This window comes from Cetorhinus maximus, chromosome 16, assembly GCF_964194155.1.
Source record: "Cetorhinus maximus chromosome 16, sCetMax3.hap1.1, whole genome shotgun sequence".
Lineage (NCBI taxonomy): Eukaryota > Metazoa > Chordata > Chondrichthyes > Lamniformes > Cetorhinidae > Cetorhinus > Cetorhinus maximus.
Window position 1 is genome coordinate 81,317,621 of NC_135894.1, and position 20,185 is coordinate 81,337,805.

Consider the following 20,185-nt stretch of genomic DNA (forward strand, 5'->3'; position numbering starts at 1 on the left):
GGTAAGTAGGCCATGGATTTGCAATTAATTGTCCAATTAATGGGATAGCATGTACTCAAGGCCTTGGCTATCTTCTAACATCATTTATTTTCTACTGCCAAATCTGTTATCAGTGCAGTTGTGGCAAAACAAAGGAGCACTTTTTACATTGTAGACATGTAGCATCCCTGATGGCCGAACGATTCTGGCTGAAGGCTCCCCTTCATCCTGTCTTGAACCAGGAGACCAGTTCCCCCTTACTATTTAATCACACTCCAAATGATACATTGGAACATAGCTGCCTCTGCTTGCTGTTCTCTTCTTTGATTTCTGCAGTTCTTTTAATTTAGTTAGCCATGTTACCCATTAATTCTCTTTCATTTGTCCCACTTCTACAAACTCTGTCCTAATGCTATCTTCTCCAGCTAGGCATCACAGAACAGTTACAGCACAGGAGGCCATTTGGCCCATAGTGTCTGTGCTGGCTTCTTGTAGGAGCAATTTACCTAGTGCCCCTCCCCCGTAGCCCTGCATATTCTTCTTTCTTAGATAACAATCCAATTCCCTTTTAAATGCCTTGATTGAACATGCCTCCATCATACTCTCCGGTAGCCCATTCCAGATTCAATTGCTCGATGTGTGAAAAAGCTTTTCCTCTTGTCATCATTCCTTCTTTTGCCAATGCCTTAAATCTGTGCCCTCTTGATCTCAATGCTTCCAACAATGGGAACAACTTTTCCCTATCTACTCTGTCCAGAGCCCTCATGATTTTAAATACCACTATCAAATCTCCTCTCAACCTCCTCATCTCCAAGGAAAACAGTCTAACTTCACCAATCTATCTACATAACTGAAGTTCCTCATCCCTTGGACCATTATCGTGAATCTTTTCTGCACGACCTGGGAATGGAATCAGAGCAAAGCGGAGACAGTCAGGAGATGGGAGCACCTTAAACACAGCCCGGGGATTGGAGCACAGCCTCACCTACCTGGGGGTGAAGCCGGAGTGGAGCAGAGACAGTCGGGAGTCGGGAGCAGAAACAGTCGGAAGCGCCCTGTTTCAGCTGCTGAAGAAACTGAGTGAAAAAACAATTGTGACATCACAGGAAATTAGTAAGTTGATTGGCCAATAAGTACTTGGTGTAAGGGACAGTGTGTTAATAGATAGCTTAAGACACCACAGTAGAGGTAGATTTATAAATAAAAAGAACTAAAACTTTAAAATAAAATACTTTTAAAATATTAAAATAATTAAAATAAATACCTAAAACACATACCTGTGTAATTAAAAAACATATAATTTTGAGTTGTAGGTGATACTATCATTTAATAAGCACAGTAAATTGTAGTATGCATAGGAATTATTCTAAGTTAATTAATTAAGAAAATAATTAAAGTATATTAACTAAATAACATAAGTAACAATGGCAGGACAGGTGTTATGTTGCAGCTGTGGAATGTGGGTTATTTTGGACACCAAGGCAATCCAGGACAAACACGTCTGCAGAATGTGTAAGCAGCTAGAGGAATTCCAGATCAGGATTATTGATTTGGAAATTGAACTGCAGACACTGAGCAACATAAGCGAGGGGGAGAAATACCTGGACACTTGTTCCAGAAAATAGTCACACCTCTTAGAATAGGATCGTCTCTTTCAGTCAGCAGTGAGGGACAGGAGGAGGTGATCGTGAGTGAGGCAGGTAAAGAGACTAAGCAGACAGCAGTGAAGGAGCCTCAGACTTTGCAATTGTCAAACACGTTTGAGGTGCTTGCAACCTCTGTGGATGAAAACAAGGTCTGCAGGGTGGATGTGTAGACTGGCCATGGCACTATAGTGGAGGAAACTGTTCAAGTGGGGTCCACAAACAGGAATGTAGTGGTAGTAGAGGATAATATAGTGAGGGGGATTGACACTGTTCTCTGCAACAAAGAGCGAGAGTCCAGGAGGCTGTGTTGCCTGCCCAGTGCCAGGGTTCGGGATATCTGCTCAGGGCTGGAGAGGAACTTACAATGGGAGGGGGAGGATCCAGTTTTTGTGGTCCATGTAGATACCAACGACATAGGCAGGACAAGGAAAGAGGTTCTGCATAGTCAGTTTGAGGAGCTCGGCACCAAATTAAGAAGCCAAACCTCAAAGGTAATAATCTCCACGTTATTACCTGAGCCACGTGCAAACTGGCATAGGGCAAATAAGGCTAGAGAGATGAACGTGTGACTTATAGACTCATGTGGGAGAAGTACATTCCGGATGGTGGGGCACTGACACCAGTACGGGAGAAAGCGGGGGCTGTACCATTGGGACGGTCTATACTCAAACCGTGCTAAGGCCAGTGTTCTTTCGAGCTGCATAACTAGGGAAGTAGAGAGGGTTTTTAACTAAATAGTGGGGGCAAAAGATCAACTTTGGGAAGATGTGATATATCAAAGAATAGAGACAAGGCAAGAGAGGAAGGTATTAATTTGGGAAATGATCATTTAAACCACGACAGGAAAGGACAGAGTACAAATCTAAGAGTAAATCAGCAGATAAGGCTAGTGGCTACAAAAATAATAACTTAAAACTCTGTATCTGTATGCACTAGCATTCGAAACAAAACAGATGAACTGAAGTGCAAATAGAGATAAATAAGTATGATCTAATAGCCATTACAGAGACATGGCTGCAGGATAACAGATTGGGACCTGAATATCGAAGGGCATGTGACATTTAGGAAGGAGAGAAGGCTAGGCAAATGTGGGGGGGGTGGCTCTGTTAATGAAAGATGATATTAGCACAATAGAGAAGGATGACCTACATTCAGGAAACCAAGATGTAGAAGCGGTTTGAGTTGAGGTGAGGAATGATAAAGGCAAGAAGTCACTTGGTGGAGTGGTATACAGGCCCCTAATGGTAACCATACTGTAGGGCGGGGTATAAAGGAAGAAATAATGGGAGCTTTTCAGAAAGGTACTGCAATAATCATGAGGGATTTTAATCTACATATAGACTGGACAAATCAGCTGGGCAAAGATAGCATAGATGACAAATTCATAGAATGCTTTTGGGAGAGCTCCTTAGAACAGCATGTTCTGGCACCAACCAGAGAGCAGGCTATACTAGACTTGGTATTGTGTAATGAGATTGATTAATTAATGACCTCATAGTGAAGGCGCCCCTAGGTAGCAGTGATCATATGATCGAATTTTACACTCAGTTTGAGGGAGAAGAGTGGGTCTAAGACTAATATTTTAATTATGAGGGCATGAAAGCAGCACTAGCGCAAGTGAACTGGCAATTTAGGTTAAGGGATAGGTCAATAGGGATGCCGTGGCGGATATTTGAAGGGATATTTCAGGATACACAGAATAGATACATTCCAATGAGAAAGGAAAATTCCAAGGGGAGGACCCACCATCCGCACTTTTAACTAAAAAGTTAAAGATAGTATCAAACTTAAAGGAAAAGCATACAATTGCGGGTGACCAGACGGAAGATTGGACAGAATATAAAAAACAGCAAAGAATGACTAAAAGATTAATAAGGAGGGAAAAATTAGAGTACAAGAGAAAGCTAACTAGAAATATAAAGACAGATAATAAGAGTTTCTAGAGATATTTAAAAAAGAAAATAGTTAACAAAGTGAGCACTGGTCCTATAGAAAGTGAACTAGGGAATTAATAATGCAAAAAAGGAGAGGGCAGATGAATTGAACCGGTACTTTGCATTGGTCTTCACTACAGAGGATACAAGTAACATCCCAGAAAAAGCTGTAAATCAGGAATTGTAAGAGAGGGAGGAACTCAAAAAAATTACAATCACCAGGGAAGTGGCACTGAGTAAATTGTTGGAACTACAGGGGCAGGAGGGTAGGAGCAGGAACAAGAGGGGTTGATTATAGCGTGTGTGTGTGTGTGTGTGTGTGTCTGTGTGGGTGGGAGAGCGGCTGATTACAATGTGTGGAGGGCGGGGGGAGAGGGGCTGATTACCATGTGTGGAGGTGGGGGAGAGGGGTTCTGATGGATTTCATCAGAGCTCTGAGATGCAGAGGGATCTGGGTGCCCTAGTGCATGAATCACAAAAGGTTAATACTCAGGTACAACAAACAATTAGGAAAGCTAGTAGAATGTTATCATTCACTGTAAGGGGGATTGAATGCAAGAGTAGGGAGGGGCAGAATCATTTGCGCTAAGTGTTGTAGCAGGTGGGTAAAATGACGTTTTACCTGCCAGCCATGATGGTGGGTTTTCACACCCAAACCCGCCGCATTATTTATGCATTCTTGGGAAACACACCATTTCCATGGCGGGTGGGCTCTCATTCACCCACTATGCCATCACCTCGCTGCTTCATCTCACCAGGCGCACATTTAAAGTCCAGCTTCCAGCCCACAATTACTACAGGAAAGATGTCTACAAGAGGCAAAAAGACTGCAGCCCCAGGTTTAATGACGCATCATTGGAAAGCCATTTGGACACCATGGAGGCCCACCGTGATGTCCTCTACCCCCACTCTGGCCGCAGGATGGGCAGCGGCATCACCAATCCAGCAGTGGCAGCGGTGGTCAGTGCTAATGCAGATACAGGATGAATGATCTGATCCATGCAGCCAGGGTATGGCAACCATCTCAGCACTCTAAACTCATGCACTCAAGCCCATCACACATTCACTGGCATCTCTCACTGCCAGCTCAAGGGACATCACTACCCATTCTCACACACATACCCTCACATGTACATCTGGCCTCATCTCCTCTGGAGACTGCCTCCTCAGCCCTCACCATTTTGAGGCCACTTGCCCCCCACCCTACCACACACCCTGGATTACCCTCCTTCCCCAGTACAGCTCTTATCCTGCAGCCTCTTCCCTTGCCTGAGGCCACCTCTCCCCTTTTCCCAAGCAAGGCCTTGCCAAGCCACCCACATATGGCTGATCTGGTAGGTAGAGGCCTACTCGTGAGCCCTCCTAAAAATGATGTTAAGCCTGGTGCTGATGACTGCGAATGCTGACCGAAGCAAGGTAGGCAAACAAACTTTGAAGTCCCGAGCGAAGTGCAGCTCGCATCCCATAAAATGAATTTTTTTTTCATTTGTATGTTCGTACTAATACACATCTTTCCTAAAGTTTGACACCCAGAACTGAATGCAATATTCCAGCTGGGGCTGAACCAGTATTCTATACAAGATTAACATAACTTCCTTGCTTTTATTCTCTAAGCCGCTATTAATAAAACCTAGGATGCTGTATGCTTCATATACCCAGATCCCTCTGCTCCTCCCTTTATTTTATTTTGTCTCTAGGCATTATAATGATCTATTAATTAATACAAAGGCAAACCAAAATATATGTGTATGGATATACATGACATTACAAGTTAACAGTATTCTAACAGATACCGCTCCTAATTAAACACACCTTGATTAACAACCAGTGAACATAAAGGAATGCCACCAGATACCCTAGCAGCAGGGAGAATCATTGTGGACCAGTCTCACATCCATAAGAACATACGAATTCGGAGCAGGAGTAGGCCATTCGGCACATCAGGCCTGCTCCACTATTCAATAAGATCATAGCTGATCCAATTGTGGCCTTAATTCCACTTTCCTGCCTGCCTGCCTCCATAATCCTGGACTCCCTTGTAGATCAAAAATCTGTCTAACTCTACCTTGAATAATGACTCTGCCACCGCTGCTTTCTGATGTAGCAAATTCCAAAGACTAATGACTCTCTGAGAGACAAAATCATTCTCATCTGTTATGAAATCCATTAATTCTGTGTGCTTTGTAAGTTAGCAGTCTGTGGAGATTGTAACAGTTAAAGTAGAGGGTGTTCCAATGCTTGTTACATTTGTTCTTGCCGAGTAACAAGGGCAGGACCCCCTTGAAATGTTTTGATAGGTCACCAGATCCGTTCAAGTGTCAGGGAACAGCACTTCTTGAACAGTCAGTAGGAGTCAGTTTTTTTAGTCAGCCAGGAAATGTCCCAGATGTAAAGGACAAAGACAGGGACAGGAAGAGGTCCCCGTTAAGTAAAAAAATGTGAAAAGGGCTACAATTAGCAGACTTAAATGAAGTGGGCCCAAAAGATCCATGAAGGCAGCCAATGACTGGTGACTCCATGCTGTTGGCCACTAGGGCAAAAGTACCCCTTTGCAGCTGTGGTGTTCTGCTTGGCACAGCTGAAGAGTTACAACTGTGCTTGTGAGCTAATGTTTGGGAATACTCTGGGATCCAGGGGAACATAATCTCGAAAGGCAAGACTAAAACCCCGCAAAATGGGCTGTCATTGAAGCCATCCAGGTTGGTGACTTTTTGGACAGAATCCTAAGGCAAGATCTTCAATGGTGGAGATTGAAAACCTTTGTGAGAAAGATAAGGTTTCAGTGAGCTTGGATGGCTCACAGTGTGACAAACATCTGGTGGGTTGTTAAGAAATCCATGGAATTGGGTTTGGTCGCATCTGTCATCTATTGTTTAGTGTGGTGTGTTCATCCACAGTTTGCCTGTTATTTCGCATGTAAGTCATACTTACTCAATGTTAGAGTATAAGATAGATATTGTAAATTGTTTTATCTTTCTGAACTTGTAAAGTTTATTTTTGTTTGTTGCAAACCCTTGGAATTGTGGCTTTATTCACTTAGTAAGCGTCTTGAAACTCAAACTTCATCCGCTTTAAACAAAACGTTATTGGTCCCTAACTGGATCTTCCCCCCACAACCTAGGGTCTGGCCACACTTTTATCTTAAATGGGAGACTTTTTTTGAAACTGTCCCTCCAGTTCTAGATTCCCCCATGAGGGGAAACATCCTTTCAGCATTACCCTGTCAAGCCCCTCAGAATTTTATATGTTTCAATAACATTATTTCTGATTCTTCCAAAGAGTATAGGCCCAACCTGCTTAACCTTTCCTCATAAGACAATCTCTTCATTCCATGAATCAACCTAGTGAACCTTCTCTGAACTACTTCCAATGCAAGTATATTCCTCCTTAAATAAGGAGACCAAAACGATACACGGTATCCAGGTGTGGTCTCACAATGCTTTGTGTAGGTTGCAGTAAGTCCTCCCTACTTTTATTCTCCAACTCTCTTGTAATAAAGGCCAGCATTCACTTTGCCTTCCTAATTACTTGCTGTAACTGCATGCTAACTTTTTCTGATTCATGAACAAGGACACCCAGATCCCTCTGCGCATTCTCTCTTCATTTAAATAATGCTTTGCTTTCCTATTCTTCCAACAAAGTTGGCTACCTTTTTCCCACATTGCACTCCATCTGCCAAATTTTTTGCCCACTCACTTATCTATATCCCTTTGCAGACTCTGTGTCCTCCTAACAAATTGCTTTCCTACCTATCTCTGTATCATTAGCAAATTTGGCTATAATACACTTGGTTGCTTCAAGAAAGTTATTAATGCAGATTGTAAATAGTTAAGGCCCCAGCATTGATCTCTGTGACACTCCACTAATCATAGTTTGCCAACCTGAAAATGACCCATTATCCCGGCTCTCTGTTTCCCGTTAGTTAGCCAATTTTCTATCCATGCTAATATATTCCCGCCAATTCTATGAGCCCTTGTCTTTTGTATTAACCAAAAGGTGTGGCATCTTATTGAACATCTTTTGGTAATCCAAACATTTATTTGTTCCCCTTTATTCGACTCAAAAGGTTAACCCTTTTTCTCTTTCCATCAATGACACCAAACCTGCAGAGTATTTCCCACACTTTGTTTTTATTTTGGATTTCCAACTTCTGTGGTATTTTGCTTTTATGCAAGAACCTGGAACCTGGGAATTAGACAAGTGAAAAGGCTAAAGCTCCTCCAGTGTGACTTTATGGATTCCCATACCTGCCTCACTCTGAGTCACACCCTCCTGTCCCTGACCAGAAACCAAATCTGAAGTTCTTAACCCAAGTGTCCAGGTGACTTTCTCCCTCCTTGATGCATCAGTGTCCTAAGCTCAGACTCTAGATCATCAACTCTGAGCCGAAGTTCCTCAAGCTGCAGTGATTTACTGCAGGTATGGATGCTGTGGATTGTCCACAAGCTCCCACATGCAACAATTATTTGTTATGTTAAATATCTAACTTGGTTAAGTTATAGATTCAATACAGTACTCCCCAGTATTAGTTTAAACTACTACTCTAGTTTAGAGAAGAAAAAGAAACCTTAACACTTACAACCCCCCCTACCTGCTTACCTAATGAATGCCTTTGGACTTCAGCTCTCAGGTCTCACTCTATCCTGCTCCCTCTCTCAGGCCACTGCTTCTACTGTAAAACACCAGAACAGCACCTCTTCCCTCACTCAACAAATTCCCATGTCCAGCAGTCCATCAAAGTTGTAGTCCATCAAGCTGGCCTTCAGCCTACTTACTCCATGCATTAGCAAAAACCTCTCTGTTTATATTGACTGAAATTCCAAAGATCCGAGTCAGTTCCTGCTGACTAGGGAAACTGTTTTAACTGGTCATCTAATTAACTGTGCAGCTAGCGCTAGCAGACAGCTTGCTTACCACCAAGACTGAATAAGACTACCAGTTAGTGTTAAATGCTAAATGCTACACTTGACTAGATTTTAGAAAGACATCAACACTTCAAACACTAAATTCTCAAGTTAAATTGAGCACATATCCCCTACTCACATCAGGGATGACGTTGATTAAGGTTTCAGGTCAGTTGCATGCCTTCAAAGCTGAAAGATTATGCAGCTGTATTGGGAGACTTTACGAACATACATTAGAAGCAAGAGTAGGCCACTCGGTCCCTCAAGCCTGCTCCACCATTCAATAAGATCATGGCTGATCTGAATGTAACCTCAACCCCACATTCCTGCCTACCCCCAATAACCTTTCACCGTCCCCCCCCCTTGTTAATCAAGAATCTATCTAGCTCTGCCTTAAAAATATTCAAAGACTCTGCTTCCACTGCCTTTTGAGGAAGAGAGTTCCAAAGGCTCATAACCCTCAGAGAAAAAATTTCTCCTCATCTCTATCTTAAATGAGCAACCCCCTATTTTTAAAAAGTGACCCCTAGTTCTAGATACTCCCACAAGTGGAAAAATCCTCTTCACAACCACCCTGTCAAGACCCCCCAGGATCTTAAAGGTTTCAATTAAGTTGCCTCTTACTCTTCTAAATTCCAGTGGATACAAATCTAACCTGACCAGCCTTTCCTCATAAGACAACCCGCCCATTCCTGGTATTAGTCCAGTAAACCTTCTCTGAACTGCTTCTGATACATTTACATCTTTCTTTAAATAAGGAGACTAGTACTGTACACAATACTCCAGATGTGGTCTCACAAATGCCCTGTGCAACTGAAGCATATCCTCCCTACTTTTGTAATCAATTCATAGAAACATAGAAAATAAAGGCAGGAGTAGGTCATTCGGCCCTTCGAGCCTGCTCTGCCATTCAATATGATCATGGCTAATCCTCTATCTCAACACCATACTTCCGCTCTCTCTCCATACCCCTTGACGCCTTTAGAGTCTAAAAATCTATCTATTTCCTTCTTAAATATATTCAGTGACTTGGCCTCCACAGCTTTCTGTGGTAGAGAATGCCACAGGTTCACCACCCTCTGAGTGAAAGAGTTCCTCTTCCTCAGTCCTAAATGGTCTACCCTGTATCCTAAGATTGTGACCCCTTGTTCTAGACCCCCCCCCAGCCAGTGGAAACATCATCCCTGCAATCAGTCTGTCTATCCGTGTCAGCATTTTATACATTTCAATGAAATCCTGTCTCATTCTTCTATACTCCAGTGAATACAGGCCTAGTCAAATTCCCCTCATAATAAATGATAACGTTCTATTAGCTTTCCTAATTACCTGCTGTATTTGCATACTAACCTTTTGTGATTCATGCACAAGGACACCCAGATCTCTCTGAATCTCAGAGCTCTGCAATCTCTCACCATTCAGACAATAAGCTTCTTTTTTATTCTTCCTGCCAAAATGAATGATTTCACATTTGCACACATTATACTCCATTTGCCAGAGCTTTGCCTACTTTAAATGGAAAAAGTGTTCAGTGGAATTTTAGCCTGGACTTTTTTCCCTTATTGGAACAGCTCCAGATCCATTCTGAAGTCCATTCATGTGGCATGGGCCCTTAGGGCAGGGTCTGTTCCAGGAACAGTCAAACACTCACCGCTGGGAAAGCACAAATTTGCATGCATCTTATTGTTCACCTTATTGTAGGTTTGAACTGCAACAAATACAATTTAAAGATTTGAGGCACAAGGTCAGCAGCCAGGCCACGGGCACAGATGAATGGGCTTCAACTTTGCTGTATCATTCTACGAACAATGATATCAGTTCTGCTTGTAAACATTTCAATAGATGATTCGCCTGGTGTTCCCACAACCATATCTTTATTTAACATATCTGTGGCTTTCCTTGTTCTAACAATTAGCTGACAAATGCATTAGCCAAAGGGCGAACTCTTATTGCGTAATTCGGGAAGTGCCGCCTAATGCAGATTGCAGGTAATCTCCGCCCAGTCAAATTTCTCACCTGTTTTGGAAGAATGAGGAAACGTATTACAGTAATCGGAAACAGAGCGACCAGAGAGAGACATGGCTGTGGTCAGAACCTTGCTTCATACCGTGTTCACAGCAGCTTTAATATTTACAGGTTAGTTGTATGAAATCTATCATTTTAAGGATTTAGACTGGAAAGAGTTTTAAACATTCTGGTGGTGTGTCAACGTGAAGTTAGAACCAAACTGAGCGACGAAATCTTGGAAATCAATAAAGTTGCGGAATGGGTTTCAGTTTTTCCCAGTCCTTGTTTTAAATTGGGTGTATTTTTGTTACTGAGTTTATTGAAGGCGTGGAATCCATAAACTCAACGCTGTGAGCCGTTTAATGGCAGGAATGGTTACTTCCCTTTTCAGTCAGATCCGCAGTGAATCCTATTTAATGGCCTGATAGGATGTTTGGAAAGCTTATTTAAAAATCTTACTAAGGATCGTATCATTAAGTCGCAGACAATTTACACACAAGTGCTCTGAGTTGATGCTAGTGGACAGGGACACAACAATTACTGGACGGCACAGTTGCCTGAAGTTGCCACTCTGAAAAGGCTGTCAGACTCCATGCTTTAAGCATGATCGAAATGACATCAATGATTATCGCCGAATAGAAAGTGTTATTTTACATAGGAACAGGAGGGAGAACATTAGGAATAGGCTCCCACAATTTAGGAAGCGGATTACTTAGGGCCGGGGAAAATCGATTCGTCCACCTATTTTGATTCCAAGAGGAATATTGGCCGATGGCCCAAATTTTTCTTTCTCAATAATAGACTGGCCCTGCGGCAGGTGGCGAGGGAAACACAAGAGGGAAAACAGTACTAGACCTTGCCCTCACCCAATCTACATGTCACAGATGCATCTGACCATGGCAGTATTGGTAGGAGTGACCACCAAACAGTCCTTGGGAAGACAAAGTCCCATCTTCACTCTGGGGACACCCTCCATCATGTAGTGCTATCACTGTGCTAATTGGAATAGATTCAGAACAGATCTAATAGTTCCAAACTGGGCATCCATGAGGTGCTGGGAGCCATCGGCAGCAGCAGACACATTCAACCACAATCTTAACCTTGTGACCCAGCATTTACTCCACTCTACCAGCCAGGTTAGCCAGAATGCCGAGTGGATGATTCATCTCAGCCTCCTCCTGAGCTCCCAAGCATCACATAGGCCAATCTTCAGCCAATTCAATTCACTCCATGTGACATCAAGAGATGGCTGAAGGTACTGGGTACTTCAAAGACTATGGGCCCTGACAACATTTCGGCAATAATACTGAAGACTTGTGCTACAGAACTTGCCGCACCCCCAGCCAAGCTGTTCCAGTACAGCTACAACGCTAGCATCCACCCGACAATTTGCACAAATGCCCAGGTATGCCCTGTGCATAAAAAGCAGGACAAATGCAACCCAGCCAATTACCGCCCCATAAGTCTACTCTTGATAATTAACAAAGTGATGGAAGGGGTCATCGACAGTGTTATCAAGAGGTACTTACTCAGCAATAACCTGCTTACTGATACTCAATTAGGGGTGGTTGCAGCTCCAACAACATTCAAGAAGCTTGACACCATCCAGCACATGGAGCCCACTTGAATGGGACCCCATCCACCAACCTAAACATTCGCTCTCTCCACCACCAATGTGTGTACTATATACAAGATGCACTGCAGCAACTCACCAAGGCTCCATCACCAGTGCCTTCCAAACTCATGACCTCCACCACCTAGAAGAACAAGGGCAGCAGGAGCATGGGAACACCACCACCTGCAAGTCCCCCTCCAAGCCACGCATCATCCTGACTTGGAATTACATCGCCATTCCTTTACTGTCACAAAATCAGAAATTCTGGAACGCCCTTCCTAGCAGCACTATGGGTATACCTGCACCACACAGGCTGCAGCATTTCAAGAAGGTGGCTCACCAGCACCTTCTCAAGGGCAATTAAGGATGAGCCTTGCCAGTGACACCTATGAAAGAATAAATTTTTAAAATGGCAAATGCTGAGACATTCATCTTTATTGTGGCTACAACAACACTGTAACTTCCAGTAATCTCATGCCAAACTCCAAAGTTGCAGTGTGCCTCAAGCCATTCTGATGCTTCAAGTGGCAGGGACCATTGATTTGAGAATTTTGCCTATTTGCCCATAACCTGCACAAATGTTTACATGCAAAGAGTTAGGGCTCAGAATCACAGGTGTAAGTTAGCGGAGATAGGTAGATGATTAGAGTATGTGAAAATATCAACAATGATGTCACAGTTCTTCGTGATTCACTACCACAAATAAAAACATGTCACAAATAAAGTCTGGTTCCCACAGCTTCTCTCCACTACTATCCCTGACCCCCACCAGCCTCCCCCCACCAGCAACCCCCCCCACCCCACCCTTAAGTTTCCTTGCTCCTCTAACCCACCCCTAAGCCCGGCCCCTCTCCACCCCATCCCAGCCCTTGTCAGGCCAATGTTGGAAACAGCACACCTTGGGGAGAACAGCAGACTGTTTCACTTAAGTAAAATCATTCAGTTGAAAGGTGACAGACCTTACATGTTAACTCTGTTTCTCTCTCCACAGATGCTGTCAACCTGCTGAGTATTTCCAGCACTTACTGTTTTTATTTCAGATTTCTAGCATCTGTAATATTTTGCTTTATACTACTTTACTTAGTCTATTTTACAAATGAGAAAAACATTTTACTCCAATTCTATAGTGTTCAGAATTCAAGATTTTACAGAGCAGTGATTAAAGCGTGTAATTAAAGCCACAAGAAAAGTGTAAACTTATAAAAGGTGATCTAGTCAATTTAAATCTATCGCTTTGCTACCTTAACTTTTCCAACTTAGCATCCAGTTGTATTTTGAAAGTTTGTCTGTTTACTATCCTGACTGGAAGATTATTCCTCAAATTTATCATCCTTTAAGTGAAATGTTTTCTTAACACAGTTTATGTACCTTTCATAAACTTATGCTTAAATGGTCTCTACTCCAATCACTGTTGCACTAAAATCAACCATAACAATTACTTAAACCCAAATGCAGTATAAGAGCTAATATAAGAAAATACATTTATCACAGAATTTAATTGATTTAAATCTGTAGTTATCAGGCTCAGACTTGTCTTTTTGATTCTAATGATTATTTATACCTACTTAAGACTGCAGGCAATACTTGTTGCTCTGTGTATAGTTATTGAATAAAACTATCTAGAAAACTGACTGCATAGTATTATCCAGCTGATAGAAGCATCACATGAGATGAATGGTAACTTATTGATGAGCATAAAAGGTACATGTGATTTGTGAATGAGGGGGAAATACCTACAGTATCCAAATACTGCATGAAATTTAACTTTGAAATGTTGAATAACTTTATTGTGCTGTGTAAATTAGCTTAGCTTTGTATTAGTTAATGGTGTTTTCATTATAGCCTGGATTATTGGATATTCAGTACTTCCTCTTTCTAAATATCATTCTCCTTTCCTTTCTATTTTCACTTCTCTTTTTAATCATAAATAGGATATTCTAGCCCGATTAATTGATTGATTTTGAGCTTTGATCCTCTTATTCTTTCACTGTTATATTTGGCTTTTCTCCCAAAGCTTTTAATTCATCTTCACAGTGGAAAGGCCATTTCTGTAAAACAGAGTCTCCTATCACCCAATACTTGTACCTTTATGCAAATAAGATGCCATATGTGACTAGTAATTACCTATTACCATGCTTTAACACCCATGGTACATCCACCAGAAAATACAGAATGTCACATCAATACATTCATATTAAATTAGTAATTTGAATTTATTTACTAGTGTAATATTACACAGAAGCAGGAAGACACAGTAAGAACTTAGTAGTATAATAGCAAAAAACTGCGGATGCTGGAAATCCAAAACAAAAACAAAAATACCTGGAAAAACTCAGCAGGTCTAGCACTCAGTTCTGTTGAAGGGTCATTCGGACTCGAAACGTTAACTGTGCTCCTCTCTGCAGATGCTGCCAGACCTGCTGAGTTTTTCCAGGTATTTTTGTTTTTGTCTTAGTAGTATAATATTTGACTGGCAGAAACTTCCTGAATGCTAAAAAGGGAGATGGTAAAGAAACAAAGATGGAGGTGTACATGGCGATAGCAGAAACTTTACCAACAATTCTGATCCAAAAAATAGAGGAAGAGTTGTGATGTGAAGTTGTTGAACTCGTGTTGGATCTGGAAGTGCCCAATTGAAAGATGAGGTGCTGTTCCTTGAGCACATATAGAAATTCATTGAAACAGCGTAGGAGGCTGAGGTCAGAGAGATCAGAGTGGAAGTGGGCTGGAGAATTAAAATGGCAGACAATCAGAAATTCAGAATTAGGCTTTTGAACTGAGCAGATGTGTTCAGCAAAACAATTGTCCCAATTTGAGTTTGGCTTCCCCAGTGCAGATGAGACTGTACTGTGAGTAGTGAGTACAGTATACTAAATTGAAAGAAGTACAAGTAAATCATTATTTTACTTGAAAGAGTATTTGGGCCCTGGATGGTGGGAAGGGAGGAGGTAAATTAGCAGGCATTGCATCTTCTGAGCTTACAAAGGAAAGTACCATGCAAAGTGGGTAGGGGTGCTGGTTTATTGGGGATTACTGAGAAGTGGACCAGGGCATCATGGAGGAAACGATTCCTTTTGGACTGCTGAAAGGGGAGAAAGAGGAAGATGGTGGCATCATGCTGGAGGAGGAAAAATGGTGGAGGATGATCCATTAAATACAGAGGATGGTGAAGTGGAAGGTGAGGACAAGGGGAACCCAACTATGATTCTGGGAGGGAGGGGAAGGGTTGAGAGCAGAAAAGTAAATGGACATGGTCAACATGTCAACCATGGTGGAGAGAAATCCTTATTTGAGAAAAATAGAAGGCAGATCAGAAAAGTTGTTCTCACAATCAACTCGGACCTTCCCCTCTCTGGCCCTGAACAATTGACTCTCAGCATCATCTCCTTACATGCCCAGCTGACTGAGTTTTGAGCTCAGCACAGTGCTAAGCTCTTCTTCCGTGTCCACTTCTTTGGCCAGCAGTCTTCGTGCCCCTACAGCCCCTGTCTTCAGGGGCTGAATTTTCCTCCCGTCAGGGGCGAAGTTGAAGGGCGGGCGCACACAGGCACACTTCCGATCGGGCGCCATTTTATGTGGGCGGCCAATTAAGGCCCGCCCAGCGTGACATCCGCACAGAAGCGCTTTGCGCTTCCTGTGCAGGTTGGGGGGGCGGAAATCCCAAAATTGAGAGTGCGCTCTTTCGCGCATGCACACGAAAGAGCACACTCATCTCCCTGAGGCTAAGTGCAGCCTCAGGGAGATCGGCTCTAAATGTTAAAAACCTAAAAATAGAAAAATAAAATTTCCCTAACATGTCCCCTCATGTGACAATGTTGCAAGAGTTGGGACATGTCCATAATTTTTACAAAAACTTTATTAAAATTTTTAAAAACCTACATGAAACCTCATCCCACCCGTGGATGAGGTTTCATGCTTTTTCTAATTTGCGCCGGGGCTCCTGGCCTGCCTGCCAACCTTAAGGTTGGACGGGCAGGTCCTTTAATTACTTAATTGACTCTGTCAATGGCCTCAATTGGCCATTGACAGGTCGGCGGGCGCACAGTTGATTTCGCTGCACCCCCGCCTTCCTGAAAATTTAAATGGGGCGCAGTGACGTCGGGAGTTTCGCCCGATGTCACCGCGCGTCATTTTATGCGTCGGCCCCGCTCGCCGTAAAATCCTGCGCCAGAAGTCTCATCCCACCTCGACCCCTCCCTCTGGTCTCTAACCTTCTCTAGATCTTTTAACTGGGGATTCAACCTGAGATTAGCAGGTCTGAACCTGAAACCACCGTCATGTATGTGACTCAGCTATTCACTTGCTTAACCAGCTAAGTTTTTATTCCCTATTATGAAATGAGGGTCAGACTTTAGTAGTCACTGATAGAACTTCATATTTGTGAAATTTCAACATTAACAAATGGAGCTCTGCACAAGGTTCACCATTATTTAATGAGGTATGTCCCTCAGCCAGTTTATATTTTTAGGGAAAAGCTGGAAGGATGGTTGGCTTTTTGCCATCATTAAAATTTTAAAAATTAAGCTCAAAGCACAATCTAGAAAGTTTTCAAACATTACTTTGCACCTATTGCAACTAATTTGGAGCAAACTTCCTTAATACACTTTCACATCAACTCCCTAAACTCAAAGATAAAAACAAAAAACTGCGGATGCTGGAAATCCAAAGCAAAAACAGAATTACCTGGAAAAACTCAGCAGGTCTGGCAGCATCGGCGGAGAAGAAAAGAGTTGACGTTTCGAGTCCTCATGACCCTTCAACAGAACTGAGTAATATTAGGAGAGGGGTGAAATATAAGCTGGTTTAAGGTGGGGGGGGTGGGGGGAGAGAAGTTGGGGACGGTGGTGGTTGTAGGGACAAGCAAGCAGTGATAGGAGCAGATAATCAAAAGATGTCACAGACAAAGTAACAAAGAGGTGTTGAAGGTGGTGATATTATCTAAACGAATGTGCAAATTAAGAATGGATGGCAGGACACTCAAGGTACAGCTCTAGTGGGGGTGGGGTGGAAAGACTAACAGGGCATTAAAAGTATAGATTTAAAAATAATGGAAATAGGTGGGAAAAGAAAAACCTATATAAATTATTTTGTTTTTTCCAATAATTTATATAGGTTTTTCTTTTCCCACCTATTTCCATTATTTTTAAATCTATACTTTTAATGCCCTGTTAGTCTTTCCACCCCACCCCCATTAGAGCTGTACCTTGAGTGTCCTGCCATCCATTCTTAATTAGCACATTCGTTTAGATAATATCACCACCTTCAACACCTCTTTGTTCCTTTGTCTGTGACATCTTTTGATTATCTGCTCCTATCACTGCTTGCTTGTCCCTACAACCACCCCCCCGCCCCCCACTTCTCTCTCCCTGACCCCCCACTTCTCCCTCCCCACCCCCCCACTTTAAACCAGCTTATATTTCACCCCTCTCCTAATATTACTCAGTTCTGTTGAAGGGTCATGAGGACTCGAAACGTCAACTCTTTTCTTCTCCGCCGATGCTGCCAGACCTGCTGAGTTTTTCCAGGTAATTCTGTTTTTGTTTTGTCGCTAAACTCAATTTAGGTAATCTTGCATTGGACTAGTTATAAAATTTGTTGTGGGACAAAGCTGCAACCACTACACATTGAAACAGAGTATGTTGTAAAACAGCTTATTACATAAACCAAAAACAAGGAGGTTGTTTTTTGGATGACTTCTTACAATTGATCATATTATATTGAGTCATCTAACCTTAGATGTAAGCTGCTCAGAAACTGGAGCACCTTTGGAGTGTTTCAGCACTAAGTGCCACTGGTTTACTGTTGCTTTTATGCCAGGTTACCAAAATGTCATAAATTAGACAGGAAATTTGTAACCAAGGCATATGTTCATAATGGCACCCACCTGATTTTCCATCCATTAATCTAAATGAAAAGTCCCAGCAGGAGTCTGCTATGGGCATACAATCTTTTCTGCCTGATTTTCCTTTCTGCGCTTCAGCAATACTTTGTGGCGAACACAATAACAGTAAAACCTGTCCTATAATGTCTGTATCACATTCAGAGCATCACATGCATGAAAATCTAATCTGTGCTTTCAGTTCTGTAGTAAAATTTACATTCACTATTTTCTCTCAATGAGCTCTTCTACTGATGGTGTATCAGGTTAAATCTTAGTATTCCTCTTCAGGACATCATCTAATGGGACACTTCATAGGAAAGCAGGAAAACATTATTATGGCCATATAAGTGTCAACTGAGAGTTTTGAATGGTGGATGTGAAGCAATATCAAATGTTAGGACATGAATTATATATTCATTATTCCATAGGGTGAGTTTCTTGATCGCAGCCAGTCACCAGGAAGGTAATCAGTGGAAGCAAAGAAATTCCTCATGGGAAGAAAATAAAAACACGCGATGCCCATGTATGCCTCCCAGCTGCTGTTTCCACAGTTGAACTGTCAGAAACTGGGGTGCTAATCACTTCATTTCCATCTCAGTAGTGTATGGCATTGCAAAAGCTGGGGGGAAAAAACTGAGGAAAGCATTTTATGTAGTTTTAAAAAAAAGATTATGTTTGACTTTTTTGCCAGTTGACCAAATACTTACCTATAGAAAAGTCCGATGGACAGGAAATCCAAAACAATATTCTCTTTAGGAAACGCACATATAAAACCTTTGTTTTATCATCAATACAGTTTTTGGAAAGGTACCTACACCTCAGAATTTGAGAATGCGTTCCATCAACTTTAAAAATCTACTTCAATGGAACCCAGTCACTTACCGCAAAGGCGATATCCATTATTCAGTAGAGTATCAAAGGTGAGTGATACAACATAGAAACTATATTATAATTATGGTATTAATTGGTTACTCTCTCTAAATCCAAAATCATTGGCTATAAATGGCTAACAAGTGTGAAGTGGGCAGATGGAATAAATAAAAAAAGATGCTTTCTGAATGCTTACTGCTTATATTTAAACTGCAATGAAGCCATACAGCTGTCAATATTGAATGAAAGCATGCTTACTGGTGTTAATCTGTTGTTGCCTCTTTAAGTGTCAGCCTTGGCTCAGTGGTAATACGTCATCACGTGTCATTTTACGTTCCAGCGTGTCGGGCCCACCCCCGCACACCGAATGTAAAATTCTGCTCCAGGTTACTGTTAATCAGTGTTTGGTGAGAAGGGCAGTTATCCAGATATTTAATTTGCTGAGGTATGAAAATAAAAATTCTGGAAACATATACCACTCTTTTACTTTCATTATGTAACATGCCTGCAATGTCCATCTAGGCATTTAATGAACACTTGCATTCATGTAGAGCCTTTCATGACCATAGGACGTCCCAAAGCGCTTTACATCCAACGCAGTACTTTTGAAGTGTAGTCGCTACTGAAATGTAGGAAACAGCAACTAATTTGCACATTGCAAGCTCTCACAAACAGCAATGTAACAATGATCAAATAATCTGACTTTCTGATGTTGGTTAAGGGATAAATATTTACCGGGCCCAATGGGATAATTCCGCTGCTCTTTTTCAAAATAGCAGGAACAAGAGAGGCCTCGAGCCTATTCCACCATTTAATGAGACCGTGGCTGATCTGTGACCTAACTTATACCCCCATACTAAAACACCTTTGCCGCATTTCCCTTAATATCTTTGACTAGTAAAAATCTATCACAGTTTTAAAATTAATCTAGCTAAATTGCTATTTATAGTTTCAAACTTTTACCTTTTGAACTTTCAACAATATCTTGATTTGTCTATAGGTCTGGAATGGAATTTGAACCCAAAACCAGAGGCATCCAACTGAGTCATCACGGGCACACCTATACAATGATGATGACTAATTTTATTATCCATTTTCTTTTTAGCTACTATGACATGCATTATAATAAACAGAAACCTTTTAAGAAAGGCTGCACGAGCATCAGAATCACAGAATGTGACTTGTCAAATGTATTAAAAAAGATGTTTGGTTATTGCCTCCGTGTAAGGGCTGAATATGAGAATGAGACATCTGAATGGGCTGTTATCAAGGAGTTTGAACCTCTTGCAGACAGTAGGATTGTTCCTTACTTTTCATATTTTTCATTTAATTTGCCTTGAAATTAAGTATTT

The 20,185-nt window shown here is 41.9% G+C and overlaps 1 protein-coding gene across 4 annotated transcripts in view; it reads left to right on the forward strand.

Moving 5' to 3' along the window:
- The first annotated feature begins 767 nt into the window (after positions 1 to 767).
- LOC144691759 (interleukin-10 receptor subunit beta-like) overlaps positions 768 to 20,185 on the forward strand; it is a 37,020-nt gene continuing 17,602 nt past the window's right edge. The window contains exons 1-3 of one of the 4 annotated variants that reach the window (XM_078560198.1): positions 768 to 1,092; positions 18,760 to 18,883; positions 19,939 to 20,126. In XM_078560198.1, coding sequence (XP_078416324.1) covers positions 18,795 to 18,883; positions 19,939 to 20,126 — 277 coding nt within the window. In that variant the 5' untranslated portion in view covers positions 768 to 1,092; positions 18,760 to 18,794. Of the gene's footprint in view, positions 1,093 to 6,125; positions 6,259 to 10,424; positions 10,597 to 18,759; positions 18,884 to 19,938; positions 20,127 to 20,185 lie in introns of those variants that run through there. The other 3 variants (XM_078560197.1, XR_013579203.1, XM_078560194.1) reach the window with 3 other exon arrangements.